Source organism: Lissotriton helveticus, chromosome 1_1 (assembly GCF_964261635.1).
Source record: "Lissotriton helveticus chromosome 1_1, aLisHel1.1, whole genome shotgun sequence".
Taxonomy (NCBI): Eukaryota; Metazoa; Chordata; class Amphibia; order Caudata; family Salamandridae; genus Lissotriton; species Lissotriton helveticus.
The window spans coordinates 1,661,763,271-1,661,787,393 of record NC_136057.1 but is presented as its reverse complement, the minus strand read 5'-3'; the positions used below and the strand labels follow the sequence as shown (position 1 = coordinate 1,661,787,393).

The 24,123-nt window shown below is 46.3% G+C and overlaps 1 protein-coding gene across 7 annotated transcripts in view; it reads left to right on the top strand.

Annotated features, from left to right (window-relative positions):
* The window catches only part of LOC144830245 (retinol dehydrogenase 7-like), a 176,750-nt gene that overhangs the window by 15,697 nt on the left and 136,930 nt on the right, over positions 1-24,123 (top strand). For 5 of the 7 annotated variants that reach the window (XM_078688903.1, XM_078688901.1, XM_078688900.1 and 2 more), the window contains one exon: positions 15,996-16,327. In XM_078688903.1, the coding sequence (XP_078545029.1) occupies positions 16,015-16,327 (313 nt within the window). In that variant the 5' untranslated portion in view covers positions 15,996-16,014. The remainder of the gene's footprint in view (positions 1-15,995; positions 16,328-24,123) is intronic. The other 2 variants (XM_078688897.1, XM_078688898.1) reach the window with 1 other exon arrangement.

Here is a 24,123-nt window from a genome sequence, read left to right as displayed (position 1 = left end):
AAGGTGTACATGAATTCATGGTATATATCCAGTGATTCTCTCGCTGGAGCAGATATTTGTTATTGTCTAGTCCTTCTCGTTTCTCAACTGTTTCCAGAATAAGAAACTGAAGTTGTGACACGTTATGATATTCTTCCATAAAATGTAGTGCTATGGATGATTTCTGATTTTTTGTTCTTATGTTGGACTTGTGTTCACCGATCCTTATCTTAATTTTTCTCTCCGTTTTGCCTATGTACACTTTGCAACAAGGGCATTTCAACAAGTAAATAACATTCATCGTGTCACATGTTGCGTTGACGCGTAGTTTGATATTGTGGCCTTTCATCGGGTGAGCTATAGTGATGCCCTTTATAATGTTGTTGCAATTAGCACAATGTAGACATGGCCTCGTTCCTCTGTAGGTGATGGGTGATGTGGATTGGCATTTGAGAAGGTTACCTAAATTCTTACTCCTGGTGTAGGAAAAAATACAGGGATTGTCAAAAATAGTGTTAAAATCTGGTTCTGCTTTCAAAATGCTCCAATGTTTTCTAATTATTTTTTTGAAGTTGATGCTGGATGTAGAGTATTTAGATACAAGAGCTGTTCTTGCCTCCTCAAATTTTTTATGTGACTTCAAAAGATCATTTCTTTGCATTTTGTTCACCCTTTGTTTAGCAGTTTTAATTATTTCATCAGGATATCCTCTTTTTGAAAATCTTTCACCCATCTCTTCAATTCTTAAACTCGCTTTAGTAGAATCCGAAGTAATCCTTTTCACTCTCATCATTTGTGAGAGAGGAAGATTTTGCTTTAACGCTGCTTGGTGAAAACTATTGTAATGTAGGGTATTGTTTTTATCTGTCTTTTTACGAAAAATGTCAGTTTCAATGCCTTTGGTAGATAAAGTGATTTGAACATCTAGAAAATTTATGGTTTTCTCAGAAATTTACCAAGTGAGTTGGATCCTTTCGTCAACAGTGTTCAGGTTAATCAACTCTTTTTCCAACTCTTCTTTCGTGTTTGTCCAAATGATGAAAATATCATCAATGTAACGCACTAGCATTTTTAGATTCGATGTCCAGTTAGGATTGTTCAGAATGTTGGTTTCTTCATAGTCTTTCATGAAAAGGTTAGTGGTTAGGTCATGGTGCAGGTCATGGTGCATGGTGCAGGATTGGAAGCTATAGAACAAGCGATACTTTCAACAGCTCTAGATTTACCTATGCAAACTTTCCTGATGGAACTGATGGTCTTTACCCTATACCAGAGGTACTTTACATATGGTGACAAATGGTATCAACAACTTGTTGGGACATCCATGGGCAACTGTGCAGCCCCTGTATACGCTAACCTTTTCATGAAAGACTATGAAGAAACCAAGATTGTATATGTAAATATATTTGTTCATTAATTTTCCAGCACATAATTCCTGATGAAGGGCATGGAATGCCCGAAATGCATTGGATACATAAAATATGATGATGTCAAAGGAATGCATTTGAAACATAAATATATGGAAATAATTATGAAAGAAGAAATGTAATTTGAAGTGAATAAAAGAACTATATGACAAAGAATAAACGAGTACATAATCTTGTTTGGGAAAGGAATCTCTTCAAATACAACATTTTCCCTGTTGGGGAAGATCTATTCCTAATGCAACATTAGTATCATCCTTTACAACATTTTCTTCATCAAAATTCCATGAGGGTGGTTTTAATTTACTTGCTGTAGCCTTTCTTTTATAAACTAATCTCCTGTCTTCTGCCATTTCTAAAAACGCTTTTTCAGCTTTCTTTAATTTACATGTTAAATTGTTTTTAAACGCATATTCTATTGTCAAGTCATTAATTTCCAAGAAAAACTCACCTAAAACTTTAGCAGGTTTTACTTTGTTCATTCCAGGGACTACAGGAACTTTAGACAAATTTCATCAACATCAGAATAATAATACTCTAATTTCCCAGTTTTGTAAAATAAATTAGCTATAACACTGCAAGTCATCCCATAAGTCAAAGGAAGGTGATGGTAAGTTACCCCCTCTGTTACGATGCAGGCAACTGCATACTGACGTAGCAGTCTTGTACATCCATAGTTTCAACATATTCTTTCAACAATCTAGAAAAAACATTATTTGAAAAATCATTACTAGATCTATCTTTGTGTAATTCAGTTTTATCTACTAGTTCTACATCATTCTTTGCATCATGTATTATCTCACTTTTATTATCACCTTTATTTCTATATGAATACTCAAACCTTGAATGAAATAGAGTCAATATTGCTAAAATAATCCATGTAAGCATTAATAAAGCAGCACAAATCAACCACATTCTACACCATTTGCGTAACATCCCACATTTGAATGTATTATTTGCAGGCATTTTTTTTTTTTTTTAGCATTTACATCGTCTTTACAATGTCTCTTTTTCCCCTTTCCACACAAAAATATGTGTCCTTTTTAAATCCGTTATTTCAGTTTCTCCTTTAATTCTTCTTTTAGTTTGCTACTTTTACCTTTTCGTTTTTCAAAACATGTTTTCTTTTCCTTTTCTTTTACCTTTTTCACTCACCAGAGTCACTTTGATTTTCTTGGTTACCTTCAACTTCCGGTATGTCAGGTAATGAGATGTATGCCCACTCAGGTGGTTTATACTTTTAATTTGGTCTCTTTACTCTTTTAGGTCTCTGTAAAATGTCTTTATTACTTTCTATTTGACCTTCTTGGAAATATATTTTGCTTACTTATTCTTGTTAACTTCCATTTATATTTATAAATTTGAATTTTAGTCCTTTAACGTCTGCAGGCCAATTGTCTCCTTTTTTGGGCTTTTTAATAACAGGTTCAATTGTTTCACGTTCAACTTTCCAAGCCCTTTTTCTGGGACTCCTTCTTAATTCTCTGTCACTTTCATCAGACTCAGTTTCGGATCTCTTTCCGCTTTCTCTTATTTTAAACTTTATTATTTCTGTATCAGCTTCTGAGTCTTGTTTTTCTCTTGACAATTCAGTTCTTTTACAAGGAATTTCTCCATGACTGGTACATGGAATCTCATCCTTATCGTGAGTTACATCCTTTTCTCCAGTTTCAGGATCACTATTCCTTCTTTTAGAGCTTTCTGTTTGACTTTCAGATTTTCCACTTTTACCAGTTCTATTCTGTTCCTTTTCAGTGTCCAAACTGGTTTTTACTTTTTCCAGATGTTGACTTATAGGTCGTTCTTCAAGATTTGGAATTTCAATTACTTCAGTCTCTTTTTCTGATGCCAAACTTGTATCTGACATCTCTAGATGTCGCTTCACAGGTCGATCTTTCTTATCTAGAATTTTGTCTGTTGTCCCTTCCGCATCAGAATCTGAATCTTCTTGCAATTGCTGATTCTCAGGTTCTGGTATTTGGATGAAGTGGCTTGCACGAACCCATCTCTTAACATGTGCACATTTCACTGCAGTAGTGCTCACCAGAATCACTTGTCTCGGTTTATCCCACCGAGGGACCAGGCAATTTCTCCTTCTGTGTACTTTTATTTAGACTTAGTCTCCAGGACTTAAATCATAGGTTGGATGCTTTTCCTGAGTACATGCATCAGTTCCAACCTGGTGAAACACAGAATTGATGGTATCAGACACGCCCTTACAGTAATCCAATATGATATCATCATTTATAGCTAGCAGTTTGTTGACAAGTACAAATGCTTGTCTCATTACTCGTCCCATTAGTATTTCATGTGGACTTAAACCAGCCTTTCTGTCTGGAATGCTTCTTAAGGTCATTAAAACAAGTGGCAAAGCATCAGGCCATTTTAGTCCAGTGGCCAAACACATTTTTCCAAGTCTGTTTTAAATTGTTCCATTAACCTGCTCAACTACCCCAGATGCCTCTGGTCTGTAGGCGTAATGTAATTTCTGTTGAATATCCAGTGCTTCACAAATCAATTGTATCAACTCATTTTGAAAATGACTCCCTCTGTCTGTTTTAATTTTTACTGGAAATCCGAATCGCGGTATCTCTTTCCTTAACACAAGTTTTGCTACAGTTACTCCATCATTTCTCCTGGTAGGGAAAGCCTCCATTGTGAAAATAAACAGATGATCACCAATACATATCGTAGGTTGTTAAAGGGTGGCATCTCGATGAAGTCTAATTGCATTCCTGGATTCAATTGTTGGCAAATCAAACACCGTTGGCATCAACTTTCAGCTATTATACGAAACTTCGGATTATACCAAGTTTGTTTGAACAACCTGATCATATTGTCTCTGCCTATGTGTGCTTGACCATGGTACATTCGAGCCATATTTGAGATCATGCTATCAGGAATAACTGGTCTTTCATCTTTGTACACCCAAATTTAATCTTCTTCTCTTTGTCTACAACCTGATTTTATCCATCTATCTTTTCCTTCATGATTTGCCTCATCCTGCAATTATTTTACTTCCTGCCAAGTCTCAACATTGTTAGTAAGCATTAAAGGACTTGAAACATGTTCTTTTTCTCTGTCCCGATTGATTGAAGCAAAATTTCTGGCACAATATTGAGCAATCGCATCCGCACACCTATTCCCTCAGTGACATACTCATCTCCATTTTTATGTGAGGCACACTTCACCACTGCAATGCTTTTAGGCAGCTTTATCACCTCAAGCAACATCTTTACAAACTCAACATTCTGGATAGGTGATCCAGCAGAGGTCATATTGCCTCTTTGGGACCACAGTTGTCCATAATCATGAACCACTCCAAATCCATACTGACTATCAGTCACTATGGTAACCCGGACATGCTTTCCCAATTTGCATGCTCGAATCATAACTACTTGAGCAGAACGTATTCCTTTCAGACAAGGTGCTTCCATACCATCTGCCACTGTATACAGCATATGCAGCACTCAAAGTTCCTTCATCTGTTCTTAAGCAGGAACCATCCACAAACAGCACATCTGATTCTTCCAAAGGTTCATCTTTAATGTCAGGTCTTGGTGTTTTGCCATTGTGCAACATTCCGTCCATCATCTTGTGTGTTTTGCTGTTCACCCTATGTGGGATGGGTATGCCCAGACGTGGGTCTCGTGCTCACTACGCCACTGGAGTCAAGCTATCCTGGCTGAAGACGTTGATAGCCAGAAACCGGTCCTAGGATGCTTGATTCCAGTCCAGGGAAGACATGGCTTGGCAGTTCGGGCTGGACTGTTCACATGAGGCACAGGGTCAGACTGATTTGCACATGTCTGAACTTCGCCTAAGTGGGATGTCAAGCCAGACATAGAGAAACTAAACCCACACAATGACAATGATAGGTTTGTGACTTGAACAAAAAAACCTGTGAGTTGTGCTATTGTCCTGTCCCATTTAAGGAGTGGTTAACGGGTGCTTACACCATTCTTTTTATTGTACAGAAAGCATCAGGTGCTTATAGTCGAGCATTGGATGTAACATGGATAAACTCCTGCATCAAGTCAATTCACTTTTTCATCGCGACTCTTCAGATCATTATTCCCATGGTTCAGGCTGGACATTTCTGGGCATTAATTGATCTCCAAGATGCCTATCTGCATGTGCCTATCAGACATGCTCATCAAACATTTCTTTGTTTTGCTATTGTAAACAATAATTTCAAGTTCTGCATCCTTCCCTCTGGTAGCACGGCTGCATGGTGAAGGAATTTCTGTACACCCCTATCTAGACGATTGGCTGTTTCAGTCTCCAAGAAGGGATGTTCTTTTATCCCACGTACGAAGGGTGCTGGAGGTGCTCCAAGAGCATGGTTTCTTTAGCAACTGTGAGAAGTCTTCACTCACTTCCACACAAGACTTAATGTTCCTAGGAACTTGTTTCCAAACTCACCTACTCTCCTGGGCAAAATGTCTCTCCCAGAAAAAAGATGGCTCAAATTGGAGACCTATGTTTGACAGCTTCTGGAGAACTAGCAACCAAAAATTGCAGATTGTCTGAGGGTCTAAGGCGACTTTGCTGCAACCATTTGCCTAGTTCCTTGGTCAAGGTTCCGTTTGTGCAAGTTCATGAGACTGGTCTCCAGATACACAGGATCTAACACTCAGAATCAAATGGACTGAACAGATGAAGCTGGACATCAGGTGGTCGCTGAATTGGGACATTCTGATGAAAGGAGTACCGTGGCATCCTCCGGTTCCAGTGGTCAACACTACAGATGCTTAATGTTTGTCTGGATGGAGCGCTTAGTTAGAAGATCAGAAGGTGCACAGTTTAAGGACAGGAAACAGAGGCTCAACATTCCTCAAACTGGAGAGCTCAAATCTGTACAGTTGGCCCTTCTAGAATTCATTCATCTGATTCGGAACAACAAAGTTTTGGTTTGGATTGATAACATGGTCACACAGACGTATACCAACTAACAGGGGGGAACCAGGCCCGGGCTTTGAATGATAACCCCAAACAGATTCTTGTCTGGGCTCAGGTTTTTCTTAAATCTCTGATGGCAATCCACATTCAGAGAGTGTCCAGTGTGAGGGTGGACGGACTCAGCAGGGAAATTTAATCTTCCTTTTTCACCCAGGAATGTTCAATCTCCTCGTTCGACACCGAGGCAGCCTGGTATTAGATCTGTTTGCCACACATGCGAATGGCAAACTTCTTTGGTCCTGTCCGATGTAGAAGAACAAGTCAGCTTGGGCAGTGGACAGTCTGAAATGTCCATGGTCTCAAGGATTTTTTTTTTTAAATATGTTTATTGCGGAAACCATAAAAGACAAAATCGAATACAGTCACTTTTAGGCACTGAGAGACGAAATTGACCAAAGGCCAGATCCAGTACAATACACAGCCTCATGGCCCACATCCCGGAGGTCGGGCGGCGAAAGGTTGAGAAGTGCCACAAGGAGAAACATAATCATTTGCATACAGCTCATGCGTATTTCTAGCATCTGCAGTTTTTGTGTTATGCATCCCCCTTCTGCGTCTTCCATATGGCCCGCCTTCCATCCATCCGTACAGAAAGGTTCCCAATAATAAACACAGTCCAACATATAACAACCAAACACTCCCCCCAAACGTGGCATCAGTAATAGAGTACGTGCGAGAGTCAGGACACCTTCTTATGGCCTGTTAGGGTGCAGACAGCAGATTTACAAGCAATCCTCTGGGAATCAAGACAAATCACAGGGTTATACAATAAGGAACAATAGTGTGCGCCCATTAGGGCACTACTCCAAAACAGGTCTCTCCACCTCACCTCCCACCACCTCTTCCTCGGACCCAGACCCCTCAGGGGTGAACAATTCGGCACTAGTGATATCCGAGTCATTATCAGGCAGCCCCTCAGCACACATCATCCTCTAAGCTAATAGATCCTCCTGAAGCCTTTCATCGTGGCGCGTTCGCTGCATGTGTGTTTCCTCAGCCAAGGACCACTCTCTAACATCCCTAAGCCACAGGGATAACTCGGGGGCCCTCTGTCCCATCCAAGTAATAGCAACGCGTCACCGCGCCAACACCAAGAGCAACTGTAAAAACTTGTAGGACAAGTTCCTCTTTTTGGGCTTGGGTACCAGGGCCAAGAGACAATGTAGTGGCTCCAGGGCAATCCGGATGCCCGTAACACGGCCAATGTGCTCCACTACTTCCCTCCAGAATCTACCGACCTGCGGGCACTCCCACGCCAAATGGAAAAATCCAGCCCTCCTTGCCCCACATCTAGGTCAGTCGTCACGCCTATCTGCAGAGATACGATTCAGGGAGACCGGGGTCATGTAGGTGCGATGCACAAAATTAAAGTGTATCAATTTGAACCGCGCATTACACGAGACTTTCCGGGTCAGGAGCCCAATACGTTTACGCTGTCCCGGCTCCAGAGCCATCCCCAGGTCCGCCTCCCAGGCCGCCCAGGACAGCGCGACCGGCGGGGCCGAATCCTGTCGCATGGCCGAGTACAATAAGGAGATCAGCTGCCGTCCTCCACCGCAGGAAAGGAGGACGTTGAGGGTGTGCGTCAGCGGCAGCGCCTCCGGGAACTGGGGCCAGGTTGCCCTCGCCACCTCCTGGAGTCCCCTATAGTGGAGATACTGTCCCCTGCTCAGGCCAAAGGCTTCCGTGACCCGCTCAAAGGACACGGAGGAGTCGTCCGGATAAAGGTCAGCTAATGTCTCACACCCACCGTCCCGCCACTCCCGGAAAGACACATTTTCCTCCATCAGCAACACCGGGGCCAAAATCCACACGGCAGCTCCCTATGAAAGGGGGCCCGCCTCAGAACCTTCTCCACAAACCGCTGCCAGACACCCGCCGCATGCCCTACCACATAGGGCAGGGCCTCGTCAGCGCCCCGTCCCTGCATCAAAGCCACCTGCAAAGCCTTCTCGTCTGCTCTGCCCGCTAGGAGCTGCAGCTCCCAGTTATCCGTGTCCGTAAACCACCTTGCGGCAGGCAGGAGCTGTGCTCCATGGCCTCAAGGGTTGATATATGCTTTCCCTCCCACTTAATCAGAGCTTTTCAAATGAGACGGGATGTACAGGTGATGAGGATAGTTCTGCGTTGGCCTCTGGCAATTTGGTTTCCTCTATTGTAGCCCATGAGGGTGTTGTAGGAGTGGAAGATCCCCATAGTGCCCTCTCCTCTTGAGTTCCTGGTCCTGTCCCGGGGAACGCTTCTCAAGCTCAGGTTGACGTCCCGGAGGCTGGGAGGAGAGTGTTGAGGGAACAGAGATTGCCTGAGGGTCTTGCAGTTACATTCCAGGCTTCCAGGAGGTCATCCACACTTTATTCATACAGTAGGCATTGGGTGTCCTTTTCTCATTGGTGTAAAGTTAGAGAGTTGGATCCTACCTCAGCCAGTATCATTACTGTGATGGAAATCTTTGAGGAAGGAGTGAAGTTTGGTTTGATAGTGGCTACTCTTAGAGTGCAATGGACAGAAATAGGGGCTGTTCGAAGTTCCTGGATAAAGTTAGCAGATAAGGATGGCTTAGATACCAGATTTCCTAGAAGAATAGCAAACCTGTTTCCCATTTCTTCGCATCTGTTTCCTGCATGGGATTTGTCTGGGGTTTTGGAGGCTTTGACAGTTCCCCCTTTTGAACCACTAGATCAGATTAAAGGTTTTAACTCTTAAGACCTGTTTTCTCACAGCAATTACATCAGCCAGAAGATTGGGGTAAATAGGAACATTGTCATGTAGACTGATATTGACGAGCGACTCCTGAGGCGGAAGCCGGGAGCGCAAAAGCTTTTTTTTAAATTTGTTGTGATACTCTGTTCTTAACTTACTAAGCTTTTTGCACTTCCTGGCACTGTGTAAACAGCGGTCCTACGCTGCAACGATTCCCTACTTCCTGGTCGCCATTCTCGAGGGCGAGGTGTGCCACGAGACACGGCCACCTCTGTTGGCCACGCCCCCTCACCATTGCTATAAATAGTGCGCGCAGATCTAAGGCGCGACACTGATATTGACGAGCGACTCCTGAGGCGGAAGCCGGGAGCGCAAAAGCTTTTTTTAAAATTTGTTGTGATACTCTGTTCTTAACTTACCAAGCTTCTTGCACTTCCTGGCACTGTGTAAACAGCGGTCCTACGCTGCAACGATTCCCTACTTCCTGGTCGCCATTCTCGAGGGCGAGGTGTGCCACGAGACACGCCCACCTCTGTTGGCCACGCCCCCTCACCATTGCTATAAATAGTGCGCGCAGATCTAAGGCGCGACACTGATATTGACGAGCGACTCCTGAGGCGGAAGCCGGGAGCGCAAAAGCTTTTTTTTAAATTTGTTGTGATACTCTGTTCTTAACTTACCAAGCTTCTTGCACTTCCTGGCACTGTGTAAACAGCGGTCCTACGCTGCAACGATTCCCTACTTCCTGGTCGCCATTCTCGAGGGCGAGGTGTGCCACGAGACACGTCCACCTCTGTTGGCCACGCCCCCTCACCATTGCTATAAATAGTGCGCGCAGATCTAAGGCGCGACACTGATATTGACGAGCGACTCCTGAGGCGGAAGCCGGGAGCGCAAAAGCTTTTTTTTAAATTTGTTGTGATACTCTGTTCTTAACTTACCAAGCTTCTTGCACTTCCTGGCACTGTGTAAACAGCGGTCCTACGCTGCAACGATTCCCTACTTCCTGGTCGCCATTCTCGAGGGCGAGGTGTGCCACGAGACACGCCCACCTCTGTTGGCCACGCCCCCTCACCATTGCTATAAATAGTGCGCGCAGATCTAAGGCGCGACACTGATATTGACGAGCGACTCCTGAGGCGGAAGCCGGGAGCGCAAAAGCTTTTTTTAAAATTTGTTGTGATACTCTGCTCTTAACTTACCAAGCTTCTTGCACTTCCTGGCACTGTGTAAACAGCGGTCCTACGCTGCAACGATTCCCTACTTCCTGGTCGCCATTCTCGAGGGCGAGGTGTGCCACGAGACACGCCCACCTCTGTTGGCAACGCCCCCTCCAACGCCCCCTCCATCCATCATAAATCATGTGTCTTGGCAGGAAGCGCAGCGGACGAGCGCAGCGGGCGCGACGATTGCGCGCCAAAGGTGCGCTTAAGGCAAGCTCGTCTGCGCTCGTCCGCGACCGGCCGGGGCTAGGGGCGTGCCTCCCTGCTCGCCCTACCAGCTATTCCTCTTCCCAATTACGTCATCTCCAGGGCCCTTGGCCACTACCTGCCTCCACCCGCTCACGCATTATGTCTCTTGGCCTATCTTCACCCGCCCCTCCCGCCATTCCTCTCCCCCAACCTGCCCCCTCCCCTCCTCCCAGAGGTAGCGTCACTCCTGCTACCCCCAGAGCCCTTACGGCCCTTTATTTAAACACTAGGTCTGCAGTAGCTCACGCCCATGAGCTTTCGGTTCTACTGGATCTCCATGTCCCTGACTTGCTTTTCCTAACGGAAACTTGGTTCTGCGATGACTCCCTCCCTGTCCTGTTGGCTACTCTTCCAACGCCATATTACGTTATCCGCGCTGATCGCTTAAATGGCAGAGCCGGGGGCGGGGTGGCGGTCATTGCTCGAACCGACCTTCCCTTTCAAACCCTATCCCTACCAGATATTGCCACTACGGAGTATCTCGCCATCCGCACTACCTCTATCACGCCCCCTCTTACTTGTATACTTATCTATCGTCCCCCTCAATCCGCGTTACCATTTCTCCCGGACTTTCTGGAAGTTCTAGCTACTACTACAGTCAATAATTCTTCCATTTTTGCTTTTGGGTGATTTTAATTTTTGGCCCTCTGACCCAGCGGAATGTTCATCTTCTAAAGAATTCTCAGACACTCTCCACTCTCTTAATTTCATTTCCCATATTCACTCTCCCACTCACATCAAGGGTCATACTCTTGACCAGATTTGGTCCCTAAACTGCCCAGTAGAGTCCCCCTCTGTCTCGCCCTGCACTTGGTCTGACCATCATTTGATCTCTTTCTCTCTTCCTGTCCACCCTCAGGTCAAGCCCTCACTCCCGAAAAACATCTGGGTGCGTGCATGGGGTCGAGTGGACCCGGACAGTCTAGCCTCCCTACTCACCACTTCCCTTCCCTCCCTGGAAAACTTGCCCACTCACTCCCAGGTCATGGCTATTGGTCAATGGCTCTCTGCAGGCTGTGACTCTGTTGCCCCCTTGAAGCGAGTCTCAACCAAACGAGAGAAGGATGCCAATCAGTGGTTCAATCAAGATCTAAAAGCCACTAAACTAGCGGTCCGTCGGGCGGAGCGAGCTTGGAGGAAAAACTATTGCCCCTCTTTGCGACTAGAAGAGTTCATTAACATCTTGACTCTTTACAAAAAAAAACATCTTGGAGGCAAAAACCATCTATTTCTCCTCCAAAATACTCGCAGCCGAAAACAAATCGAAGGAAATCTTTTCGATTATCCATAATTTGGCGTTTTCGGACAGAACCTCCCTCAAACCTACTCCTTCCCAGGATCTTTGTCACTCCCTCAATCACTTCTTTATCCAAAAAATTGCCATTATAAAAGCCAACATCCCCCCTCCTTCCCCCTCTTTTGTGGACCCTCAGTGCCCTCCCCCTAAGGAACATCTCATTGCCCTTCCACTTTTAACTCAAAAATCTTTTACAGCTATAATCCCACTCGTCAAATCTGGTTCTCCACTAGATCCCTGCCCGGCCCATATTCTCCGTCACATTTTCCTCAGCTGTCCTGACCCTCCTCTCCACGCTCTTAACAGTTCTCTCTCTCAGGGCGTGGTACCTAACTCACTTAAATCCGCCGTCATTGTCCCCATATTGAAAAAACCGGGCGCTGATCCCTCAGTTCCAGTCAATTTTCGCCCCATTTCCCTCCTGCCGTTTTTGGCGAAAGTTCTCGAGCGCCATGTTACTTCTGCCTTGAGTTCTTTCGTGGACAAGAATGGGGTCCTCGCCCCCCGCCAGGCTGGGTTTCGCCCCGCACACTCTACGGAGTCCGTAGTGCTTTCGGTCCTTGACAACCTCAGGGAGGGTATGGACACCAATCAACCTCAGGCCCTGGTCCTCCTCGATCTCTCAGCCGCTTTTGACACGGTGGATCACTCCATCTTGCTTTCCCGTGTCAGGGCGGCGGGGATCGGGGGTACGGCGCTGGTCTGGTTATCCTCCTTCCTGAGGGACCGCACCCAGGCTGTCCGCCTGGGTGACTTCACTGCGGACTTCTGTAATGTTCAGTGCGGGGTCCCCCAAGGCTCCTCCCTTTCCCCCCTTTTATTTAACCTATACATCTCCCCTCTTATTTTTTCACTGCAACAAATGGAGGTCGCCGTATTTAATTATGCGGATGACCTCCAGCTTGTCTTTAACCTTTCTTCCTCCCCCGGCTCTGCTCTTAATTTTCAATCCATCATGATTCACATCCGTGACTGGATGAACCACAATCATCTTAAACTCAACCCAGACAAAACAGAGCTGGTGTTGACGGGTGGTTCATCCAGCCCCTGGTCCCCTATCTTCTGGCCCCCTTCCCTTGGTCCCCCACCTGCCCCTTCGACCTCAGTTAAAACTCTCGGCATTAAGCTCAACTCCCAACTCACCCTTCACTCCCAGGTCAGCTCTGTGCTTTCTTCTTCCTTTCTGGCACTGCGTACCATACGCAAGGTGTCCCGTTTTTTCTCATTTGATGCACTTAAACTGATTACCCTTGCCATGGTCGTGTCCCGCCTGGACTACGGCAACGCCCTATATGCAGGTATTCCTGCATATAGTCTTCGGCGGTTGCAGCAGATCCAAAACCAGGCGGCGCGCCTGGTGTTCAAACTTCCTAAATCCCACCATGTCACTCCCCTCCTAAAGTCCCTACACTGGCTTCCTGTCTGTGCCCGTGTACAGTTCAAGCTTGCCTCCATCACTTTCCAAGCACGACTGGGCACGGCTCCGGCTTTCATCTCATCTGAGATTATTCCCTATGTTCCCGCCAGGGAACTGCGGTCTTCAACCCAATCCCTTCTTACGGTCCCACGGTTCCGGAGAAAGAAATGGGGAGGCTCTAAATTCGCGACCCTTGCCCCGATTTTCTGGAACTCACTGCCTCTGCAGCTCAGAGCCTCTACTTCGTACCTACTGTTTCGGAAACAGCTCAAGGCACATCTCTTTGCTAAATCCTTTAACTAATAATCTGAGCTTCGCCCCTCATGTCCAGCTCTCTGTCAGTTTAGCGCCATGAAACCGCTGGTGTACGTGCGCTGTATAAATAATTTTAAATAGAAATAGAAATAAATAGAAATAGACATCAATTTGTTTTTGTTTTTTCAGGATCCATTGGTGCTGCTTCCGGTCTCTTCTTTGTTACCTAAAATTAATTCTGCATTCCATAGGCAACAGGAATTCGTATTACCTGATTTATTTCCTTCTCCTGATTCTGAGACCGAACTGCGGGGCATATTAGCAAGGGCGATATTGCCGCTTTAGCAGGACTTTCCCCGCTAAAGCGGCGATATTTTTATCGCCCTATTAGCAAGCTGTCGCTAACAGCAGTTAGCGACAGTTTCTAGGCGATAGCTACAGGTTTGGGACCAGCTTTGCATGTCAGCGATATTTATCACTAATGACATGCAAAGTGGGCGTACCCAACCTGTTAGCGACTAAAAGCAGTCGCTAACACAGCTATCGCCTATTAGCAAGGCAGGCGAAGCGATAAAAAAATTAGCGCTAAGCGCGATTATTACTAGAACCTAACGCCTGCTCAGACCATGACTTAACCTATATCCAATGGGCGGTGGATATTCAGCGATATTCAGGCATTAACGCAAATGGTGACTGATGTCCCCATTGGCGTTAATGCCTGAATATAGCTGGATTTCCAGTGATATTCACGCATTGAGCCGTTATCGCCGGATATTTTATCGCATTAGAGATAAACGTTGCTAATACCACGTTATCTCTGCTTTAATATCCGACGATAGGCGGCAACAACAAAAAAATGCGCTAAGCACATTTAGCGATTATTATCGCTATTTGTTGCTAATATGCCCTTACATTGCTTAGACGTGAGAGAAGCTCTAGTTCTTTATTTAGAGAAGGTGGAAGCTTTCAGAAAATCTGAGCCTTTATTGGTCAATTTTGGGCCCCCTAAGAAGGGAGAGTGACCAGTGACTGTGACCTTGAACAGGTGGATAAGGTCATTGATTTCCATGGCTTATGAGGTGATGGGTAAGGTGCCTCCTTCTGGGATCCAGGGCAGATCTACCCATAGTATGTCGTCCTCAGTGGCGGAACTGGAAGGGGCTGCAATATCTGAAATATGTAGGGCAGCCACATGGGCTACTCCTTCGACTTCTGTGAAGCACTACAGGGTGAAAGAGTGATGAAATATATCAGAAATTTGCGGTCATAAAGTTCTCTCTTCTATGACGTTATAAAGGTGGAGTGATGGTGTTTAGGAATAAATGTGTGCCTATATGCATCCAGCTCAGTTGACCAATATCTTTTTTGTGTGCTTGCAATGTCTCATTTGTACTGAATTCAAGCAGGGTTGGGAAGTGGAGGTACTGTTTCAATTACTTACCAGTAATTACATTACTCCTAGTCCTTCCTACTCCCTCGCTTTAATTCAAAGACCCTCCCAAATCATTTGTTCTGTGTACTAGGCCTGTTTATGAACAGGAGGTGTGGTGGGGGGCTTTTGAAGTTGGGAGGTGGCTTGCTAGTTAGTCTTTAGAGCCAGGGAAGCCTCATTGGTGCTGAATTAAAGCGAGGGAGTAGGACTAGGAGTAAGGTCATCACTGGTAAGTAATTGAAACATTGACATTTATTTGGAAGCCAATATAGGTTCTTCACCAAGGCCTGACTCTGATTTCTTGAGCCCATTATCCGTCTTGCTGCTTTTTTTTTTACATTTCATCTGCAGTTTGATTATTGTATATTTTTGTACAACTGGCCAGAGGGAATTACATTCATCTCACAAGGGTAATGCAGTAACCTGAACAATGAATCTACAAAACTAGAAATTATTATTGTTACAACTTTTACTGTATGCTACGTTTTTATATTTCTGCTCACGCAATGACACCCACTAATGTTATTGTGGATGGTCCAGCGACACCCTCGAGAGTATAGAGTGTTTCTAAGACAGGTAGAGGCCCACGCCTCTCTGGTGTCCAAATTAGGGTCCCAAAGGCAGGAACTATGACAAATTTTCATGATGACAAGTTTATGAATTTGTGTTCCATTTAGATTTGTGTTTCAATTAATCTTACATGGATTCCCTCGAAATATGGCATGAATCCAGCCCTTCTGTAATTGTGTCTTTCATAGACTTCATGTCGATATAAAAAAACAATAGTGAAAGCAAATAATGCAGCGGTACCCTACTAGATAGATAATTCGATAGTGATTTTGCATTATCTATTTTCCTTTTGAATTTGTGATATCATATCTACCCTGTGCGAAGCAGCTTGTGGTCTGCTGTATCAGAAACTGCTGAAATCGTGTATTGTAAAAGGAGGTAGCAATTGTCTTTACCCAGGGCCATAGCTGATGAATTTGGGGCGGGTCCGGAATAATTCACTCATATTTGCACAAGAATGTTCTGATTGCTGCTCCATTCTCCACAGCACAGCCTGAGACTCCGTGATGTGGCTGTACCTGGCGGCCCTGCTGGGCCTGTACTTTGTCTTCCGCTGGTACAGAGAGAGGCAGACAGTCCCAAATCTTCCAGATAAGTATGTGCTGATCACCGGCTGTGACTCCGGCTTTGGGAACAAGGTGGCACGACAGCTGGACCAGCGTGGACTACGCGTGCTCGCCGCGTGCCTGACGCAGAAGGGGGCGGAGCAGCTGAAAGAGGCCACCTCCCAGAGGCTGCAGACGGTCATCTTGGATGTCACCAACAGAGAGAGTGTGGCCGCCATGGCACAGTGGGTGAAGGAGAAAGTGGGAAATGGAGGTGAGAACAAACCACTTTCTCTACTCTTTCATTGCTACATGTACCGTCAACTATTTTGAAAATAGAGAGTTGGCAACTTTGTTGTCCCCAGAGTTCGTAATAAATATTGTTCAGTTATCAATTTGATGTTTACTCTGGGAGAGTTGTTAAAATTCGCACCAGTTTGCTAAGATCACAGGTGTAGCAGAAGTGATAGAAGGGTTTTTGGCTAGCCTCCCCTGGTGACTTCACCCAAAGAGACGTCACATAAGCTTTGACCCCGAAAACATCCCAAAAAGAGAAGTCACCTGACATTTCACCACAAAGTGACACCGGAAAGGCGTATTTAAACTTGCACATGTGTCACATGGATTCATTAACTAAAATGTGTTACTGAAGCAAGTAAATACTTTTTGGTCATCATCCATACATCAACCATGAGGGGTAAAAAATCCAGTCATGAATTGCCAAATCACTGCCAGAATAAGCCTGTTATCATATGACCGGCTGTGGACTTCATTTGCCCAGAATAGCCTCTATAAACTTACTAGCAGAGTCCTATACCCTGGTACACCTTTGGAGGGCCCAGGCACAGCCTCCTATGTCCATATATAGCCATCTAAACTGGTGCAAGTCATGGTAGGAATACAGAGACAAGTGTATCCCAATGGCAAGTTCTGGGTGTGATGTTTGGGGATACAAAGATGTTGGAGAGCTCCGGGTGATTGAAAACAAATTTCTGCATAGACTCCTTGCTGTTCCTGCCAGCACCCCATCATTTATGGTTCATAAGGAGGTGGGATTAAGTTATATCACTTGCCTCATTGCTCTAGCACCCATCATGCGATTGTTTAGAATAGAAATTTGCCTAGCTAACGTAATGGTAAGTTTGAATTCTATTAAGGACAAGGAGGCGAGGATTATCCTAGTTCTCTCTTCGCTTTATTCCATAACATAATATTCCATAGCAGCCAAAAGAGAAGCACTTTGAAACCAAAAACAATAACTCCCAGCGACTATAGGGGGAGTCCAAACAAGAGACCGCTATAAGAGGTTTCTTTATGCAAATAAGTAATTGACGTTCAGCTGGAGGACGAAAATCCTGAGTCAGGGCTTCATACTCCTTGAGGCACCGCACAACAAACAATTTGGGTGCATCTGTAAATGCTGGATAAGAGACAATGCGGGAAAGCGACTTGGTGCCACGTCCCACTGTGAAGGTAACCCCTTCCGGGGAAAAAAGCCTAGTGGAAACGTGCAAGGCTCTGACATCCGAAACTCTCCTACAGGAGACGAGGCACAGAAGCATAGCCAGTTTGGCCGACAGTTCCTTCCAAGACAAATACTTATTCGACGGCCAGGAAAGGAACAAATTCAAAACCAAATTGACGTCCCATAGGACAGAATAACGTGGTAAGGAGAGTCGAATACCGCACAGCAACCTACAAATGAAAGGGTGTTCCCCCACAGGAGTCCCATCCACCGGGGCATGGCCTGCAGAAATCACCGACCTCATGGCATTAACTGAATTGTAAGCCAGACCATCTGAAGCCAGTTCGGCCAAAAAATCCAGGATGTGAACAACCTCTGCTGCCACAGGGATCCGAGCGCCTCGGAAGATACCAACGAAACCATCTCGCCCAAGCGGATCGGTAACTTCTAGTGATACTGTCAGCCCACGCTTTGGGCAAAAGGTGTTCAGCCGGTTGCGATAAGCCTGAGAGCGACCAGCGTTGCAGGAAAGACACCAAGCCATTAACTGGAGGGAACCCTGAGCCGTGAGGTAATGCAGCATCTGATCCGGGTTCAGAAGAAGATGAGGAAATCGAGGGAGTCTGATTGGAGAATCCCAAGAAAGTTCCAGAAGAACCGGAAACCAGACTTGAGACCTCCAGAAAGGCATCACTGTCACCACCTGTGACGCCTGTCGATGGATTCGGGCCGCCGCTCTCGTGATGATTGAAAACGGGGGAAAAGCATACCCAATCTCCAGACTTCAATCCTGAAGGAAAGCATCCGTAGTCACCGCCAGCGGGTCCGGCCTCCAACTGAAGGAGCGCGGCACCTGATGGTCGAGACAAGATGCAAATAGATCCGTTGTAAATGGGGCCCAAAGGCCCACCAGCCACTGAAAGACTTGAGGGGCTAACTTCCAGAGGCTGGAGTCGTGTAGATGCCTCGAGTGCCAATCGGCCACCTGGTTGGCCTGGCCCTGGAGATACTCCGCTGTCACCGAGACCTGGTTGGCCGGGCAAAAATCCCAGAAATCCTTCGCCAGATTTGCCAGAGCTTGGGACCGAGGGCCCCCCAGATGATTGACATAGCAGACCGCGAACATGTTGTCCATCTTGAGGAGCACACAAGCATGGGCCCAGTCCTTGGTCCAGCAGCAGACAATGAACACCCCCGCTAGGAGTTCCAGACAATTGATGTGCAGGGCTTGTTCGTCTAAGGACCAAATGCTGCCAGTGGAGAATTGCCCACACTGAGTGCCCCAGACCAACCTGCTGGCATCCGACTCGATGACGAGGTCTGGAACGGAGCCAAAAATCGCCCGACCATTCCAAGTCTCCATGTGGGTCATCCACCACGCTATCTCCTCCCTCACTTCCATGGTAAGCGGGACCGCCTGAGCATAAGATCATCCTTGACGCAGGTGGTACGCTTTTAGATGCTGCAGCGCCCGGTAATGTAGGGGCCCTGGGAAGATTGCCTTGATGGAAGAGGACACGAGTCCCACCAACCAGGCAATCTGCTGGAGGGACGTTTGCGACCTGGCCTTGGTCTGGCGTAGCTCGTGGCGGATTTTGGCCATCTTCTGAGATGGAAGGCTAAAGGACGCCTGGACCTTGTCTACCACGAAACCGAGAAAAACTCCCCTCTGAGAGGGGGTGAACCGACTTTGAATCGTTTCTAACAAAAACTAGAGACTGGAACAAGGGAACTGCCTGAAGAAGCTGGGCGTGCAAGGCCTTGAGCCATGAGGAGAATGTCGTCTAGGTAAACGATCATCTGAAGACCCTGTTCCTGGAGGAATTCCACCGCTGGATGGCGCACCTTGGTGAAGCACCACGGTGCCAAGGACAGACCAAACGGAAGGGTGGTGAACTCGTAGACCAGAGACCTCGAACGGAACTGCAGGAAGCTCCGATGGGGAGGATGAATTGGAACCACCAAACATGCATCATAAAAATTGAGACGCAGCATCCAATCTGAGGGCAAGAGAACATTCTGCAAGAGATGGATCCCCTCCATCTTTAAGTGGCGGTACACCACCCAACCATTGAAGTCCCTCAGGTCGATAACAGGGCGCTGACCACCGTCTGGCTTGTCCACTAGAAACAAATTGCTTGGGAAACCCTTGCGATGCAGAACTGTCCGGCAGATGGCCCCTTTGAGTAAGAGCACCGCCACCTCCTCGTCGATCAGCTCTGCATCACAGGCCAAAAAGCAGATGGGCCGTGGCCGAACCTCTTTTGGGGCTGGCCGCAGAACTCGATATGGAACCCTTGGACAGTTTTAAGTACCCAGGCGTCTGACGTTATCATCCGCCAAGTGTCCAGGAAACCTGCCAACCGACCCCCAAGACGGACCAATGCCAAAGGGATAACACTTCCCAGTAGAATTGCCACCTCCAGAATTATTGTGGAAGCCTCCATGACCTCGGAAATGCTGACCCCTGGTAGGGGAGAAGTTATTGTAGTTTGCACCAGTGTTATACAGTACGCGCCCGGAGCCTTGTCCTTTTGGAGGATTCTGCTGAAACCCATGGCCGGTCGAGCAGCCCCTGCCTCGACCGGCCCCTTGGAAAACCCGCTGGTTAAACACACGCTTTATGTTGGACTGCGCCTTGTCCAGCGAGGTGAAGGTCACCACAAACTTGCCTAGTTCCTTTACGAAAGGGTCTCCAAAAAGACCTCCCTCGGCCACCGCCCCTCCCTCTCAGGAGGCCAAGTCTCCAAGCTTTGGGTCAAATTTTAACAACAAAGAGCGACAACGCTCAGTGGACAGCGCACAATTGGCACTGCCCAGGAAAATTATGGCTCGCTGCACCCAGCCGGAGAGCACCTCAGGGGAAATTGCCAAACCAGACACCTTAGCCTCTTCGGCCATGTCCAAGATCTTAGTCATCGGGCTGATGGCGTCAAGAAGTTTATCTTGACAAGAACAACACGATCTATCAATGCCCTCGCGTGGGTCCTTCATATATTTCGCCAGAAACGTGGCCATCTTAGAATCAAGCACTGGCGCGAGGGCAACCTTGTCCTCTAAAGTGGGCCTTGGGCACTCTGCTCTAAGGCAGCCCCTAGCCTCCTTCTCAAGGGGTTTGCAGAGGTGCCCTGCGACGAATTTTGCCATCTTTTCACCTGGTGTCCAAGCGGCGGACCGGGGGTGCACAATATCGTCGGGATCCAACATACCGGAATCCTCCCCTGTCAAAGAGGGGGTAGCACCTACAGTCCGCCAAGGCCTTGAAATCCCTGCCTCGTCCTGTGTGTCATCCAAGGACTCCCCATCAGTATCAGGGGACACCGGTCTGGAGTCGCGGGGGTTCTGAAGACATCAAGGGGGTCGGGGTTCGGGGGTAGGGGGAGTATGGGACCCCTGCGTGAAAATGCCCAACTTAAGGCGCTCGAATGCATCTTTGTCAACCCCATTGACGTGCATCTTCTTAGGTGGAGCGGATTCTATGCCTCAGGAGGGGAAGGAAGGGTAGGGGGCACCGGGGTGCCAGAGTGCGCCATGGCGAGCCTTGCACACCCCTCAATAATATCCGACAGGGGCTGTTCCATGGGGCCTACCACCTCCTGCACCACTGTATAAATGGAGGATTACACAGCCTCGAAACAATCATCACATTGGAAGTTGGATTGAGACTCCTCTTCCTCATACAAACTGTCCTGTGCAGCCATAATGAAACAAAATGCAAGCGAGCCACTAGAACAACACTTGCGGGCGCTGAGCCTCACCAAAGGATGAAAGTTAATTAAGCATAAGAACGCTGTTGAAAAACAATAGAAAGTCTGAGGGTTCCAGAACAGAAATGTGGGCAGACCCAAGGACTGCGATAGGGGCTTGAACTGCCCGCGCACTACTCAACCCTCAGAATTATTCTGCCATGCGCAGCTGTCCCGCTGTGTGCTAGAACGGCCACGGCCGTGAGTCAATATGCGTGCTAGCGCCAGCCACAACAATCCAGCATGTGCAAACGAACACGCCTCCAGGCGTGAACGCGGTAATCACCACAATACAGACCCCTGTCGGGGCGTGAAACAATGAGCCAAGCGGGTGAATACAGACACGATAGAACGGGCGTTAGGGTACAGCGTTTGGGCAAAGCTCCGGTATCGCAAACTGCCACAGCGCGGTCTCCTCGTTCGAATGAGATGCGCTGTGGGAGAAGCGAGACGGAACAGTCCACCTAGTGGGCTATTTTGAGCACCGCAACCTTAGGGGCGTGGCCGCATAGGGAACGGTGGGACGTTCCCGCGGCTAGGGATCTGAAGGAAGAAAAACCGTCAATAAGTAACTAATCTGCTCAAACAAATAGTGAACAGATCCTCAGGAGGGCGCCCATTAAACCACGCGCCCTCTGGGGACACAACACAGCAAATATATCACAATAAAAGGCAATACTTCTCCACAACCGGAGAAGAGCACTTAACTGGCTACAAAGCAGCGAAGAAAGAAGAGGAGTTGGCATAATGGAAGGATTACGTGCTCTTACTGGACATTGAGAAAGGAATATTGCTTGGACTCCCCCTATGGTTTCTGGGAGTTGTTGTTTTTGGTTTCAAAGTGTTTCTCTTTTGGCTGATATGGAATATGGTATGGAATAAAGCGAAGAGAGAACTAGTATAATCCGAAGCCTCCGGTCCTGCCATAGAATTTGGTTCAGCCCTGTTCTTAACTTAAACCAGCTTGTGATTGAGGATTGCAGATCACTTGCGGGTGCACTGCATAACCCATGATTTAGGTATGTCAAGGAGATTTTGAAGAGTGTGGGTTGCATAGAATTGTTTACAAATCCTAGTAAATTACGGTAAAGGGAGATGCAGGACGTAATAAATATGTTTTTATCTAGGTGGCAATGTGAAAGAGAGGAAAGGGAGCTTCTAAACCCTCTGTGAAACAGTATTTTTAGCAGAAAACATGTCCTCGGGGGAAACCCTATTTGTTGACTGCTATTAATGCCCATCATCGTTTTTTAAGGACAAGGTTCAGGCACAACATAATACACTGGTTTCTACAGGTCCCCAAAGGATTTCATAAGCCGTAAGATATAAAACCGTGCTCTTTTGACAATTTTTCTGAGCGAGACACTATACATTTAATGTTTTTCAGTGACTTGTCGCATAAAAGGTAAGAAATAATCAGGTTGCATACGTAAGACCAGTTTTGCTGTATCTTCTAATGCTTTCTTCCCCCATGTTCTCCTTCGGGGTCTCAAGTTTCCTTGCTGGTGATCTTAGAAGCAGGAAAAAGCTATTGAATAACTAGAGAGCTTTCATTTTCTTTTTTAAAATTAACCAAGTTGATATATTACCTCAAACATCAAAGTATAGCTTCTCATTCCAAAGCTCTGTGTTAATGCTCAGGTACTCCTATGATATGTCAAGCACAGGCTCACATGTCCATATATAACCTCATAAGCCGCAGTGGGATGTATGACATTACAACGCATGCTTTTACATCGCATGCTTTTACATCGCAGTTTTTACAACGCATGCTGTTACAACGCATAGCGCTTTGGGGTGCTGGATAGTGAATAGTTTAATTTACTATTCCAACTCCAGTCCCCGTGGATAGTAGGGAAGGTGTTGGATAGTAAATGAAATCTATTCCCTATCCTAGAGCGCCCCCCAGCGCAATGCGTTGTAATGGTTTGCGTTGTAATAGCACTGAGTGGTAAAAGTTGCGTTGTAAAGTATGTTTCCCGCTGCAGTGCAGCCTTTCTTGCTAAGGTACTTCCATCATCTGCCAATGACTGTCCGCATTGCTTATGTCCAGCCCTATATGTCAAGGAAGAGGCCTGGATGTCTGAGTAGGGCCTCGTGTGCCCAGATACTTGGGTCATGTACCAGATCCAGCCTTAAATGGCCGGTAATTTCCATCATATGACAAATGTAGGCTCATATATCCTGTACATTCTTGGGTACTTTAATCAGTTGAAAGAAATCAGGGCTGGTATTAACGAGTTACTCGTTAACCAGTCTGCATAATACCAGGAATCACCCACAGGGTCTCTGAAACACAGCGCCAGTGGAAGCTCCATGAACTAGAAATGAGGAATGGACTCTGCCCTGTGGAGGCATCTATCACTTTGTTGCTGTAATGAATGGAGACGCCTCCTCACAGAAGGCACTCGCCATTTAGATTCATTTACGTTCTCTACATCATGTTCTTAATATCACCTCTTTTTAACTTGTCTGTAGATTTTAGGTAATTATGCAATGAATATTTAATTCATTCATTCATTCACTGTGGCGACCGCTAAGGCATGCAGTTATTTTGCTTTCTGTGTAAGTAGTTAAGTTGCAGGGGTGTTGGACATTGTGTAGATACGGTCGACTATTACGGCACTGGACATTCTCGAAATGAAGTAGCCATTTGTGCTTTGTCCAGAGGGGGACTGAAAAGGGAACAATTCATTAGTATTTTGGACGAAAATGTGATTCAAGATTTATATTTTTATCACTTTTAATTTGACGTCATTATTATTATTGAAATCGTTGTTTTTTTCAAATACTATCTTTATTATTATCCATTGCTGCTATGCCCGTTTTGCAATTTTATTATCGAGTCATGGTGCCGTA